The following is a 15,811-nucleotide window of genomic DNA, read 5'->3' as shown; positions in this document are numbered from 1 at the left end:
TATAATAATATGACAATACAATAAGAGCTTACAAACTATTGAGTCTGCTAAAATAGAGAATAATTATGGCAAGACACAACAATAAATGCAAGTAAACAAAAGAATTGAAACAATTAGAGGTAGAATTAAGGTCACTAGATAGCCATGGAGGATACACAAGTTTGGTGGAGAGAACAAAAAATCAGTAGAGACTGTCAAGATGAATATACAGAAAAATTTGACAAATGATAATTGTAAAGTAAAATAATCTTAAAGATAATAAATTTTATTAAGCTTAGTTTTAACTTATAATTAGTATGAACTTAATTAAAAGAACAAAAATGAGATCAATAATTGATTTCAATAAATGACATAGATCAATACAAATAAATTTAAAATATAAATGGAATAGGGTAAGATTAGATTTAAGAGTAAAATTTTACAATGAAACTGAGGTAGATGCTTGCATAAGTGCATGGAGACTTGATGGATTATATAGGAAATTATATGAATAAGAGAACATTAGGTAAATGGTAAGGCAGAGACAGCACCTTAGACAAAGTTAGATTAAGTTAGGTTAGGCTCAGGCACTGAAAGAGTAATTTTATGTACTGGCATTGGTCGGGTTCAGGTTTTCCGATATACCACAATCACTTAAGAAGGCCAGGAGTTGTTGGTCACATTTTATTTCATATCTTTTTCCTGTACCTTCTTTCTTCGCAAAAATCGTACCATTCCTAGTGAAGCACTGCTTGATAAGACCAGGTTTTTGTTTGCGAATTTGGCGCAGCCTGTAGAGGAGGGATCCACGCTGCTTTGTAAGACACTCATTTATATAGAGGTTGGTTTTTTGCTTAGCAGCTGATTGTATGAGGTCAAACTTCGCAGAGGGGTTTGCAAGTTTGATGAGCATTCTCCTACTGTTACGGGGATTGTTTTTATCTATCCTAATACCCGATTTGATTTGAACATTGACACTGATCTTTGAATTAATTAGGGTGTTGGCTATGTTACAGCAATCCTCACCTTGTTGTTCATTAGGTAGATCAGTAGAGCTAATTATCAGGGAGTCATGAAGTTGTTGTTGCTCTTGGTCATCTTCGGAAGCCGCCTGGTGAATCTGAAGGAGATTGATCTGTTTTTCCAGCTTTTGAAGGAGGTCACTTTGAGCTTGGAGGGTTTCTTCGGCCTGAATCTTACGTATTTGATCCATTGCACCATTTGCAACAGTTTGTATGTTGAGAATTTCTTGGTTGTTGTTCATCGACGATTCAAGGAGGCGGTCTATGGTATGTTGTTGTAACGGTTCTATTGTTACGTAAAGTATGGTGACAAATAAACACAGACACTAAGATACTATATATATATTTGGTCGAATATACAGAAGTACACCGGTGATACTTTGGTGTGAGTTGAGCGCACTGAGCGTCGGTACAGTATCTCGCAAGTGTCTGCTCTAGACCACACTTGAAAGTAGACTAGCCAATGTTCGCTACACCGCTGCTTATATGCTCGGGCAACACCTCACCGTGTTGCCCGGGCAACGCCTCACCTCATTCATCTCCAAAGGTTGACAGGAATATCAACAATGCATTTGGAGCGAGTATATTATTGGGATAATCTACTCGCTACAGAACTCCCCCTCCCAGGGGATGAAAGGAAAAATACTTGATCAAGGAACTTAGCTGGTCGGCGAATTGTACGCCCTGCTCGCGTTACATAACCATCAAAGTTAACTTCCTCCTCTTCGCTGATGTCATCTAACTGGGGTCGTAGGGTGGGAGGTCGCACAGGATCGTCCGTCGTCGCAGGATCAGGTTGTGGTGCGGCTGGTGACTGGGGTTGTAGGGTGAGAGGTCGTACAGGATCGTCCGTTGTCGTAGGTGGCGGTGCTGCTGGTAACTGTGGTCGAAAAGTGAACTGCGTAGTCGGCGGATGTGTCTCTGGAGGGATGTCTGGGGCAGCGTCACAGTGTGCTGGTTTAAGGCGATCGATGGAGATGTTTACCCGCTGTCCTCGGCGTTCAATGGTGAAGAACTTCGGTGTTCGAGAAACCACTTTAAATGGTCCTTCGTAAGGTGACTGTAGAGGGCGTCGAACAGCGTCGACTCTTACAAACACGTGTTCAGTTGTGTGGAGCTCATGAGGCACATATGTAGCACGAGTTGTCGGTTGGCGTGGTGGTGTAGGCCGAATGTTTGTCATGGCCGCCCGTAATTTCTGGACAAAAGTGGGGTCTGGGGGTGTGATAAGTGGCGTTGGGGTTAAGAATTCGCCCGGAAGCCGCAGGCTAGATCCGTATACTAAGTCTGCTGCCGAGAATCCACTGCCCTCCTTCGTGGCCGAACGGATGCCAAGCAAGACTAATGGAAGGTTGTCGATCCAATCATCAGGGCGTGCTTGAGCTCTTAGGGCAGCTTTTAGTTGTCTATGAAAGCGTTCTACCATTCCGTTCGACTCAGGGTGGTATGCTGTGGTTCAGTTATGTGTGGTGCCGAGGAATTCCATAAGTTCCTTCCATAGATATGATTCGAACTGTCGTCCTTGGTCGGTGATGATGACAGAGGGGCTGTCAAAACGGGCGACCCATCCAGAGAGGAAAGCCTGGACCACTGACTCAGCTGAGATGTTGATTAATGGGATTGCTTCCGGCCATCTGGAGAATCGATCGATGCAGGTGAGTAGATAAGAATATCCTCTTGCCGACGGTAATGGTCCAACGATGTCTACATGCACCACCTCGAAACGGTCAGAAGGTAACGGAAACTGTTGAAGAGGGCTCTTTGTGTGACGATGTGTTTTCGCTCGCTGGCACTGGAGACATGAGCGAGTCCATCGTCGAACATCGGCATTGATTCCTGGCCATACAACACGCTCCGTTAGTAGTTTCTGGGAAGCACGTACTCCTGGGTGTGCTAGGGAGTGAAATACTGAGAACGTTTTCCAGCGAAACTGGGCAGGAATGTAGAGCCTAAGTGCTACCGTCCGTGAGGTGTCACAGATTATCCTTCCGCCACCTTCCATGGGAATCTCGATGAACCGGAGAGCTGTGTCAGATGTTCGTAATCGCTGCAGATCAGGGTCTTCCCGTTGGGCCTTACTGATTACACAATAGTCCACCTGAGCTGGGTTTGTCACGACGTGGTTTATGGTGGGTCGAGACAGTGCATCGGCTATGACATTATTAGTTCCTTTGACATGACGGATATCCGAGGTAAATTGGGAAATAAATCCTAGGTGGTTGGCTACTCGAGGAGAGTGAGCATCACCCTTGGCCGCCAGCGCATAAGTGAGAGGTTTGTGGTCTGTGAGGATGTGGAAGTTTCGCCCCTCGAGAAAGTGCCGGTAATGTTGTATGGCTGAGTAGATGGCGAGCAGTTCCCTATCAAAAGTGCTGTACTTCTCTTCAGTGGGTGACAGGCGCGCTGAAAAGAATGCAATTGGGCGCCATTCTCCTTCAACGAGTTATTGTAGTACAGCACCAATTGCTGTGTTTGAAGCGTCGGTAGATAGATTGGTGGGAGCGTCAGACACTGGGTGTGCGAGCAAGGTGAATTCCGCCAGCTTGTGTTTTATGTCGGTGAATGCTGTCTCTGCCTGGGGAGTCCACTCCAACGGAAGACGGGACGTGAGTTTCCGACCTCGTAAGAGGTCGTATAAGTGTCGCAAGATGTCCGAACAATGTGGGATGAATCGATGATAAAAATTCACTACACCAAGAAAATCTTGCAACTTCTTTGGAGTAGATGGGCGCGGGAATTCCTTGATTGCCTCGATTTTCTTCTCTAGTGGTTGGACCCCTGCTGCTGACACACGGTGTCCCAAGAAATCCAGCTCTGGAACATGGAAAATACACTTCTCAGAGTTGAGCTGCAAGCCGAAGTTGCGCAGACGGGTGAGAAGGAGTCGGAGGTGTAGCAGATGTTCTATTGGTGATGTACTGGCCACCAGCAGATCGTCAATGTAGGCGTAGCAAAAAGGAAGGTCCTTAACTACTTGGTCGATGAAGCGTTGGAATGTCTGGGCTGCATTCCGTAGACCAAAAGGCATCCGGACGAATTCAAACAGTCCAAAAGGTGTTGTGATCGCTGTTTTCGGAATGTCTGCCGGTTCCACAGGGATCTGGTGAAATGCCCGCACAAGGTCAATTTTCGAAAAAACGGTTGCATTGCTCAATCCCTGTGAGAAATCCTGGATGTGTGGTATTGGGTAGCGATCCGGCAGAGTGCGAACGTTGAGAGCCCTGTAGTCTCCGCAAGGGCGCCATTCCCCTGGGGCTGTTTTCGGGACCATATGGAGAGGTGAAGCCCATGGACTGTTCGAAGGGCGGATTATTCCCGCCTCCTGTAGCATATTGAATTCAGCACGTGCTACCGCCAGTCGTTCCGGTGCCAGGCGGCGTGGTCTGGCGAAGGTAGGTGCTCCCGTTGTAGTAATGTGATGCGTAATCGTATGTTGCACTTCAGGTCGAGGGCTGGCGGGTTGGGTCACATCTTTGAATTCATCCAGGAGTGCTTGAAGTTCCGTAGATGCGACTGGGGTGACGATGTTAACTTGTGTAGAGGTACTAGGAGAGGCTCGAAGTACTGCACCTGCGGGATCCACCATAAGTCGATGGTGTTGCAGGAAATCCCATCCAAGAATGGGTTGTTCCACATCCGCTATGAGGAAAGTCCACGTAAAGCGACCCAGAGAGGCGAACTCGAGAACCAGGGCGCGGGTCTCATATGTATCATATGTATGGACGGACGTACCATTGGCGGCTCGTAAGTCCAAACCAGGAGTACGGGTTGGTTTGACCAGTGGGGGAGGCAACACGCTAGCTGCTGCACCTGTGTCAACGAGGAAACGGCGTTTGGTTATGACGTCAGATATGTAGAGCAGTGTAGTGTTTGAAATGGCGGAGTCACTGGCCGTTAACAGTCCCCGCCGAAGTAGTTTCCCGACCAGGAACAAGGAGCCCTACAGTTGCGGGCTTGGTGTCCGAACTTCTGGTGGTAAGAACAAAGCTTTCCCCGACGTTCTCGCTGTCGCCTAGAGACTGATACTGGATTCGCATGGTACGTTTTCCCTGGGTGGACGAAACGCCGGTTCTGGAGGACGTCGAGTTGTTGGGTGTCTGTAGTCTGCTGTGTATCACTGAGGTGGGACAATATAGTGTTATCAGACGTCGTATGAAGCCGGTCTGCCAGTGTAGCCAGCTGGGCTAATGGGGTGTCGTCAGCCATACTGAATAGGGCCGGTTGAATGTGTTTTGGACAGAGTTGTATCCACAGTGATCTCACAATCTCGCTGGGGGCTGGGCCAGTTGCAGTATGCATCACATACTGAATATGCCACAGAAGCTGAGCTGGTGTTTTGTCTGCTAATCTTGTGTCAGTGAGGAGTTGGTCCCTTTGTTGAATGCGGCGTTTCATTGCTGCCTGTAGAAGAGCGGCCTTCAATGCAGTGTACGTCCTGGTGTCCGGTGATGGCGCGGTGATGACAGCGGAGGCAGTGTGCATAGCCTCCGAGGGAAGTGTTGGCAGGGTACAGGCATATCGGGCTTTCTCAGTCGAAATTTCGTGAAGGTCGAAAATAGCCTCCATCTGAATGAACCAAAATTCTGGCTCATCTGCGTTGTATGCTGGAAACCTGGTAGATAAATCCATGGCGAAGACCTAGTTTGTGACTAGGTGTTCTTTTTCACTCACTGGGTCACCAATGTAACGGTTCTATTGTTACGTAAAGTATGGTGACAAATAAACACAGACACTAAGATACTATATATATATTTGGTCGAATATACAGAAGTACACCGGTGATACTTTGGTGTGAGTTGAGCGCACTGAGCGTCGGTACAGTATCTCGCAAGTGTCTGCTCTAGACCACACTTGAAAGTAGACTAGCCAATGTTCGCTACACCGCTGCTTATATGCTCAGGCAACACCTCACCGTGTTGCCCAGGCAACGCCTCACCTCATTCATCTCCAAAGGTTGACAGGAATATCAACAATGCATTTGGAGCGAGTATATTATTGGGATAATCTACTCGCTACATTGTTGTCGGGTGACTGTGTCTTGGAGGGCCAAAATAGCTTCTGATTGCATTTTCACAAGGTTGTGCAGTTTCTGGAGCCATGGATTACTTCGGAGAGGTTTGAAGTTTAGACAGGGAGCCATAGATTGAGTGAATTCTACAGCTAGAGATTCGAGGTGAGTTGAAGGGGGGGAGTGAGGAGGGGGAGCGGATGCTGTGTTTACCAACATCGGCGAGGGTTGCGGCGTTGCCAGTGTTTCATTCAGATCTCTAGGAGTAATGGAACCAGAGCGAGAGGCACCCCTACCTTGCTTGTTGTTATGTTTGGGCATGTTTTCGACGAATAGATTCTTGGTAGCGTTTCTAAAGGTAGATACTTGATGAATTATAGTAGGGATGCCAATCGTATAGGGAACACTTGGCAGAAGGGTCGTAGAAAGGCAGGCGAAAATTGGTTAATTTTGGTTGATTACTGTTGAGGTTCACTGTGAGTTATGGCATATTAAGTCTCCATGCACTTAACTCGTGCTTTCTGGTTTTCTTGTCGAATAGTGGACCTCGGGAATACCAAGTAGTTAAGGTATTAGTGAGACTCGGATCTTCCACTAGCCCAATACAAGCGGTAGTAGTAGATAAACTTCCTACAGACCTGCAGGTCACAGGGTTAGCTCGCACTGCGAGACATCTTAGACGAAACCGCATGAGGCTAGCAGATTATAAAATAAATTCTGACTGCCTCACTGATGTTGGAATACTTATAGGCGCGGATCGTTATTACAAATTTATAACTGGATGCACTAGACAACACGGAATGAATTTGTTGTCGTCTGCAGGAGGCAAATTGCTTACGGGACCCGTGCTTTTCAGACAAAATCCTGCGTCCACAAACCAACAATCTAATAACATAATAGTGTTGTGACTAGGCTTGGAACAGTCACCCCTACGTTTCAGAGAAATATCTGAGGATATTGAGTCTGACCCACCAATACATCGTTTGTGGGATTTAGACACTTTAGGTATTATCCCTGAACAACCAAGCCCTGATGATACGTGGACTTACCAGCAATATCTGGATACAGTTGTCTATGAAAATAAACAATACTGGGTAAGACTCCCATGGAAGTTGGATCATCCACAACTTCCAGTAAATTATTTTATGGCAGCCTCACAATTGCACTCTCAATTAACACGACTACAGAAGCAGCCCGACAAACTGAACATGTATCGTCAACTCATCCAACAACAACTTAACAGTAAATTTATTGAAGTTGTTGATAACGATGACCGAAAAATAGGTCATTATTTACCTCATCACGCTGTGGTGAAAGACTCATTGACAACCCCTATTCGTATTGTCTTTAACTGTAGTGCTAAAGCAAAGCCAAGCAGTGTCTCCTTAAATGAATGTCTCCAAACGGGACCTAGCCTAACACAAAGGCTGCATGATGTGCTGTTACGATTTCGCACTGGTATTTTCGCCTATACTGCTGATATCAGCAAGGCTTTCCTCCGAGTAGGTTTACAGGAGGAAGATCGTAACTACACAAAATTTCTCTGGATTAAGGACCCACTGGATCCTAACAGTGAAGTCATCACATATCGTTTTGCCTCAGTATTATTCGGAGCTACGTCCTCACCGTTTCTTTTGCAAGCAACATTAGACACGCATTTGAGGAAATCAAACAGCCCCTATAAGGCAGACATTAGCGACAACTTGTACGTCGACAATTTCCAGGGAACAACTAATGATCAAACTAATTTGGTAGAAATCTACCATGAGGCTAACCGTGAGCTATTAGGAGCCAATATGCCACTACAGTCATGGGCCTCAAATAATGAATTACTCAACCAGGTAATAGAGAAAGAATTTCCAGGTTATCAGGTACCCAATCAATTAATGGTTCTGGGTGTGGAATGGAACACCAGTACTGACGAGATGAATGTCAAGTCAGTACAAACTGATAACTCAACCCTTACCATGAGAACACTGCTCTCGTTTGTCAGTCAACCATTTGACCCTTTAGGCCTACTTAGTCCTATATTAATAAGGGGCAAACTCCTAATGCAGGAGTGCTGGCAGAAACATATGGGATGGGATGATCCGTTACCAAGTGAGTTACAAGCTAAATGGCAGATACTAGCAGCGGATTTTAATCAGTTAGGTGTTTTGAAATTTCCTCGTAATGCTTCAGGACCAAACTTACCCACCAATTTGCACGTTTTCTGCGATGCCTCTGGCAAAGTATATGGCGCAGTAGCCTACTTAGTTAATAGTGCACAATCAATTTTGCTCACATCTAAAGCAAGAGTTGCTCCCATTAAGAAGAGATCTTTACCTCAAATGGAGTTGACTGCATTGCTGGTGGGAGTAAGATTGGCTCGTTGCCTGGCAAAGACACTCAATAATATCCACTTTGGTGAGATTGTCGTGTGGTCAGACAACGAGGTAGTCTTACAATGGGTAAGAAACAACAACAACAAGACTCCCTACGTCAGTAATCGTGTTAGGGAAATTCATGAGTTATCTGCTGGATATAAATTCAGACATGTTCCTACTAAGGACAATCCTGCAGATTATTTATCTCGAGGGTTAACACTAAAACAACTTATCAAGTCTTCGTTGTGGTTCAATGGACCTTCATGGCTTGTTGGTGGTCAGTGGCCCAAACAAAAGCCACAAGTCATAGTGACCAATATCACCACTCCCATGAAAGAACCAGAACCTCAACGAATCTTAGCCATTGATCCTCACAATTATTCTAGCTTAAGCAAGTTATTAAGAGTGACTGCACATGTGTTTGACTTTCTTGCTAAGATAGGAATTCGACATAAGTTTCCCAATCTTATCCTCTACTGGATCAAACGTGCACAGCAAGAGACATATGGAAGCGAATATGAAAATCTTCAAGACAAATTAACTAAGTCTCTAGGTATCTGGTATGATGCCAACACTCATAATATACTAAGATGTGGAAGACGTTTGCTTCATGCAAAAATTGATTTGGACACGAAGAATCCAATTCTTCTACCTCGCCATCACATCATCACTAAACTTCTTGTTTTACATCATCATCAATATGGTACTTTACATGGTGGAGTGTTAGATACTCTCACCGACCTTAGACAAAAGTACTGGCTTCCTCAAGGTCGTCAGACAGTTAAGTCAATAATTAAATTCTGTGTAATCTGTAAAAGATACGATGCTAGAGTATGTCCTTACCCAGGACCTCCACCACTCCCTGAAGAAAGAGTGGTTCATCTTCGTCCTTTTGAAACCACTGGTGTTGATTACACAGGAGCCTTACTTCTCACTGGCAACCCAGATAATATACCAGTGAAAGCATACATTTGTCTCTTTACGTGTGCTACAACCAGAGGCAAACATTTAGAAGTCACTTCAGACATGAGTGCTGAAGCCTTCATCCAGGCCTTCCGCAGATTTGCTGCTCGCAGATCTTTTCCCAAATTAATGATATCGGACAATGGATCCAATTTTGTGGCAGGAGAAGCTTGTTTGCGAGAAGTCTGGAATCATCCAGAAGTACAGTCAGACCTACAGAGACGACAATGTCACTGGAAATTCATAGCACCGAGAGCCCCTTGGCAAGGTGGGTTCTATGAGCGAATGGTAGGCACAGTCAAGAAGTGTTTAAGAAAAACTTTACACAGACAAAAGGTCAGTTACTCAGAACTCCAAACTATTGTTGTGGAAATCGAGGCGCGAGTCAATAACCGCCCAATAACCTACCTGTCTGATGATTTCACCCAGAGAGAACCTCTGAGTCCCTCACACTTGATCCATGGAGGTCTACTGAGCCCTCTCATCCCTTTAACCGAAGAGGACCCTGTAGACCCGTCACATGTGACCAGAGGTAACTTGGTGGAAAGCTACCAGCATCTCTCAAGGGTTATTAACAGGTGGAATGAGGTGTGGACTCGAGAGTACCTCACAGCTCTACGAGAGTACCACTACGGAGCTTCGAGTCCTTACAATAAAGTGCAACTAAAACCAGGGGACCTAGTACTAGTCGACAGTGATGGACCAAGGTCAGAGTGGCCCATAGGCAAAATTGTTGCCATTCATCCAGATCATCAAGGTGTCCTGAGAGTAGTGAAAGTTTTATGCCGAGGCAACACTACTCTAAAAACTTTAGAGAAGCTGGTTCCTCTTGAATTGGCTGAGCGAGAACATCAGCCAGATCCAGTTTCTCCAGTAATTTCCGAGGACAGTAATTCTGAACCTACGAACAACCGCCCCACTAGAGCTGCTGCTCAACAATGTAGGCGTAAATTACAAGCCTATTACAGCTCTGACCAAGAGTAATTCCTTTTACATCCACTTTAGATAACTATGATGATACTGTGGAGTGATGTCAAGTAACCAACCATTACGTCACTATGACCCAGGACTTCCTCTCACAGTAGATTCTGTTGTTTGAATTGTGTGATTTAAAATCTTTAATTATTGAATAGGCTATAAATAACATTATTTATCTAGAGTACCTGAGAGTTTGCAGACTTAGGGATTTGTAATATACCCATTACATGTCATAGCGACACCAGTCTCAGAGTTATTGCAAGCTTTCTTAATTATTAACTTTAGGTAATTCATAATAACATGTTCTATTTGACATGAAATTAGCAAGACTTAAGTTTCTTGTGTGTCCTTGACAAATACGAGACATTCGTTATGTGTGTACTAACATACTAATATTAATACCAAATTCGGGATAGGTGTCAGTACTCCACATTACACTATGACCCTATAACTCTCCCCCCAGAGTTATGTTGGAAATTTCCAACACTAAATACAACACTGTTGTATTCTCATTAATTATTACTAAATCTACTAATCCTTGTAGTGATTCAAACTAACCAAACGTAGAGTTCACATGTACTAATAATTACATCTGTACAATAAGGCTAGAATTCTTACATCACCGGACGCCAGTATTGCATCAGATTCCATTGTAATAAACACATTTATATCCAGTGTGTCTGAGAATTGAATTTGATTCTCTATAAAACAACGGTGTTCTGTGTCATAATTAATTACAGATAAACTGATCCCCAACTAAAGCCAAATAGAGCGTTTATAGTTATAACTGTTATCTAGTAATAAATTTAACGTCACGCGTGAATGCCCTGGAGAGAATTTAATTCATCTCCATTGTCCGTTTACCATCATAAAATGGGCAAATAATAATATTTAACTCCTCTGAATAATAAACCCATCCTTATCCGAGCATTTCAATCACAACTGTGAGAAATGATAATATCCGTAATAAATAATTTGTGTAGCAAACGCGGGACGCGGAGCAGGGCACGGAGACGCCATTACCCCAGCAACCAGGGTAGACGCTATCAAGAGCTTCAGAAGAAAGTCGCCACTGTGAGGTGTGAAGAACCTTTGCAGACATTCATTTCGCTGGTGTCAGTGTCATTTTACACGACGAGTTGAATTGTCAAGAGATTTAATTTGACATTCGACCAGAACCTGTTAAATTTGGTTCCGTGTAGTTCAACGTGACCGGCCAGTGAAACGCGTCAGCATCTAGGCTAGGCTAAACACCATGTGTTCGTTATTACGAAGCCTGAACCTAGGACGCGAACTGCGGCAAGCCTTAACTTACACAGTGCCCATATTAGCTAAGTACCTTTATCCTTATTTGATGCATCATCTAGGTGGGGGTTTATAGCTGGGTAGCTTGTTGTGACGCAGTGACAATAAAAAACCACAGGTTAATATTTACTCTCAGTATTTAATCCAAATTTCTTGAACATAGATGCCTAGCAGCTTAATCTGTTGCTACTGAATATAATTTGATTTGCAGCGTGTGTGAAGAATTCTCCGAGCTGTCATTTCCCGTGTTAATCATCTCCCAGTGTTCCATGACGAGTCCAGGAGAATCAGAGGATGAGTCGTAACTAACTTCTAGGAAATCGTCTTCAAGCTAAGACTCTTTCCGTATTCCTTGAATTCTATTATCTGTATTCCTTTACATGCAGAACATTGTTTCTTTGGATTGACATGTGTTTATTATAAATATCAATTCCCATGTTCTTAATCTATGTTCTTATTGGCGTTAAAGATAATGATTCTCTAAATGATCATAGGATTAGATTATTACATACTGGACTGGTGTACGAACCACACTAGTTCCTGGACGTATTGAGTTCCAGTAATAACCCCCCAATGTAGGTGTTTGAGGCTTTGATTCAGTTAATTATACAGCCCATTAATTATATAAGTGATCATATTCTCTAGTATTTTATCCATAGTTACTGGTTCATCTAGGAATTTTCTAATGATCATATTTCCTTAGTTTCCCTCTTTACTTTAAAAGCGGGTGGTCCTTCGTAATTGATTTTCATTATATTAAGTTTTAAATAAATCGAGTCAAGCCCCAAATGTCCCACACCGAGAGCCTCCCCCTGCGGGACCTGCAGGGGATTATCGGCAAACTGCAATTTGCCACGTCAGTCATACCGGGGGGACGGGCCTTCCTCCGACGACTCCACCCGCTCACACGAGGTGTACAACGTCCCTCACGCCTCTGCCTGCTGGACGCGGAGGCGAAGCTCGACTTGGGAGCCTGGCACACTTTCCTCGGCGCATTCAATGGGATAACGGTTTTTCCACCAGACGGTGGATGGGGGTGCGCCACGGCCCTCGCGATGTGTGCGGACGCTTCATCCAAGGGTTACGGACTCACACTCGGAGCGACCTGATTCAGGGGTACCTGGCCTACGGACTGGAGCCGGCTCAACATTGCGCTCCTCGAACTTTACCCCTTCTACATGGGGATATCCATCTTTGCACCAGTGTTAGCAAACAAGAGGCTTGTGTGTAAGGTCCGACAACGCTGCTGTGGTAAACGTGCTGCAATCTCTGTCCGCCAGGTGCCCCCTCCTCATGCAACTGGTCCGGCCACTGGCAATCCTCCTCCTCACCCATAATATTACGCTTCTTCCATCACACCTCCCGGGCAAGTTAAACGGGGTTTGTGACGCTCTTTCCTGGTTGCAGGTACTGCCGCCCTCGTTCCTACGAGACGCAGGACTCGCCGAGAAGCCAACCACAGTCCCGCAGCACCTTCTGCCCTGCAACTTCACCCTGAAACTGTAAGGACGCTGCTCGACTCCCTGCAGCCCGCGACACGGCGCACGTATCAACATAAGTGGGCGGAGTACGTGGCGTGCGTATCGAACGACAGGAGACGGGAGTGTCCCTTCGAGGCCTCGTCCTCGACACTGGCGAACTTCCTGCAGTTGCTGCTGTCTTGGGGCTTGGCTTTGCGCTCTCTCAGCGCTTACCTCGCGGCGATCGCCTTCATGTTCAAGCTGCATGGTAGGGAGGATCCTACTCGCCAGTTCCTAGTCACACAACTGCTTAAGGGAGCGCGCAACAAGGCCCAACGGCTCCCCGCACGACGATTGCCCATGACCAGACGACTACTGCATCGACTACTGGGGGCCCTGCGAGGTGTCTGCTGCTCAACTTACGAGAAGACCTGCTACCGAGCGCTCTTCTCCCTCGCCTACGCCTGCCTCCGGCCAGGGGAGGTGACCTATGCAGGGAAGGGGCAACACACGCTATGCTTGGACCAGTTAACTTTATCACGGACGGGGATCGACATCGCGTTTGCCTCCTACAAGCACAGTGCAGGTCGTACCCCCACTTTAAACCTGAGTGCAGACCCCTACAGCAAGTACTGCCCGGTCCGTGCCATGGCGAACTGCATAAGACGACGGGGCATGGAACCAGGACCTATATTCCTAGACGAAACGAGCGCCCCAGTCACCAGACAAGATTTCACACGGGTGCTCCGTGCTGCCATTCGAGCACTAGGACTGCCCCCAAACGATTATGCTCCGCACTCCTTCAGAATCGGCAGGGCCATGCAGATGTCCAAGGATGGCCTGGCGCCGGCAGCAATCAGAGCAGTCGGCAGGTGGAAAAGTGATGCGTTCCACTCCTACGTCAGGCAAGACGTCATTCCACTACCTAGATAAGTTACTTCTGCGGCCAGTGGGCACCTCGCCCTTCCGGGGGTGGGGGATCGGCTGTGCTGGCCTGCGGAGTGGGGGTGCTGCACCGGATCCCCAAGTCTAGGGCTGCCCGCAGCTACTTACCATATGTCAAGTGCTCACTTGTAGTGCAAGTTGGGGGTTGCAGACTTTACATGTAAACTAGGCACTAGCATATCATTACCCCTGGAAATTCTTATCTATTCTTTTCTATGCCCTCTGTGTATGCAGAATATATTTTATACATACTGTACTGGCTGTGCCACTCAATTAACTCTGGTGTTGTCTTTAATTATAGCATTAAGCTGATTGCGAGTACTGCAACATTCCTTCAGCTAACTGGCACTAGGCACGGTTAATGTGCTACGACTTATTTCCTTAGTTGCATCTTTGCAGTACTGGCATTCTACTCAGTCATGTTATACGACATCATTTATATTGTGGTACAGCAGTTGCTCTGTATACATTATTTAATAAATTAAGGTCCCCCCCAATCCTGGCTTGTCCAAAAGACCAAAAGACACAAAAATGGAATCAATACAGGAAGAGGCCGAACACCCAAACATACCAGTGATACAAAGATGCGAGAAACAACTACACGGCAGTGAGGAGAGAGGCAGAAAGAAATTTTGAAAAAGGGATTGTAGACAAATGTAAAACATAACCAGGTCTATTCTATAAATTCATAAACAACAAATTGCAGGTAAAGGATAATATTCAGAGGTTGAAAATGGGAAATAGATTCACGGAAAATGAAAAGGAAATGTATGAAACATTAAACGAAAAGTTCCAAAGTGTGTTTGTACAAAATGAAATCTTCAGGGAACCAGATACAATAAGAATTCCAGAGAACAACATAGAGCACATAGAGGTGTCTAGAGACGAAGTGGAAAAAATGCTCAAGGAGCTAAATAAGAACAAAGCAGTTGGTCCAGATGAAGTTTCACCATGGGTTCTGAGAGAATGTGCACCTGAGCTCAGCATTCATCTTCAACAATTTTTCAGGCATCCCTCTTTACAGGAGTTTTTTTTTTTTTTTTTTTTTTTTGAGATATATACAAGAGTTGTTACATTCTTGTACAGCCACTAGTACGCGTAGCGTTTCGGGCAGGTCCCTGGAATACGATCCCCGCCGCGAAGAATCGTTTTTTCATCCAAGTACACATTTTACTGTTGCGTTAAACAGAGGCTACAGTTAAGGAATTGCGCCCAGTAAATCCTCCCCGGCCAGGATACGAACCCATGACATAGCGCTCGCGGAACGCCAGGCGAGTGTCTTACCACTACACCACGGAGACTTCTCATCCGTGTTGTAGCTGATGTGTGGAAAAAGGCTAACATAGTTCCAATCTACAAAAGTGGAAGCAGGGAAGACCCCCTTAATTATAGACCGGTATCATTGACAAGTGTAATAGTCAAAATATTGGAAAAAATAATTAAATCTAAATGGGTAGAACACCTGGAGAGAAATGATATAATATCAGACAGACAGTATGGTTTTCGATCTGGAAGATCCTGTGTATCGAATTTACTCAGTTTCTATGATCGAGCAACAGAGATATTACAGGAAAGAGATGGTTGGGTTGACTGCATCTATCTGGACCTAAAAAAGGCTTCCGACAGAGTTCCACATAAGAGGTTGTTTGTTCTGGAAACTGGAAAATATTGGAGGAGTGACAGGTACGCTTCTAACATGGATGAAAAATTTTCTGACTGATAGAAAAATGAGGGCTGTGATCAGAGGCAATGTATCGGACTGGAGAAATGTCACAAGTGGAGAAC

At 45.3% G+C, this 15,811-nt stretch overlaps 1 protein-coding gene across 1 annotated transcript in view; it reads left to right on the top strand.

The window, feature by feature from the left end:
• LOC123761180 (uncharacterized) overlaps positions 1–14,014 on the top strand; it is a 61,704-nt gene extending 47,690 nt beyond the window's left edge. The window contains exon 3 of the mRNA XM_069339266.1: positions 13,029–14,014. Coding sequence (XP_069195367.1) covers positions 13,029–14,014 — 986 coding nt within the window. The remainder of the gene's footprint in view (positions 1–13,028) is intronic.
• Positions 14,015–15,811: the final 1,797 nt, after the last annotated feature.

This window comes from Procambarus clarkii, chromosome 41, assembly GCF_040958095.1.
Source record: "Procambarus clarkii isolate CNS0578487 chromosome 41, FALCON_Pclarkii_2.0, whole genome shotgun sequence".
NCBI lineage: Eukaryota > Metazoa > Arthropoda > Malacostraca > Decapoda > Cambaridae > Procambarus > Procambarus clarkii.
The sequence above is the reverse complement of the archived record's forward strand: the minus strand, read 5'-3'. Positions and strand labels throughout refer to the sequence as shown.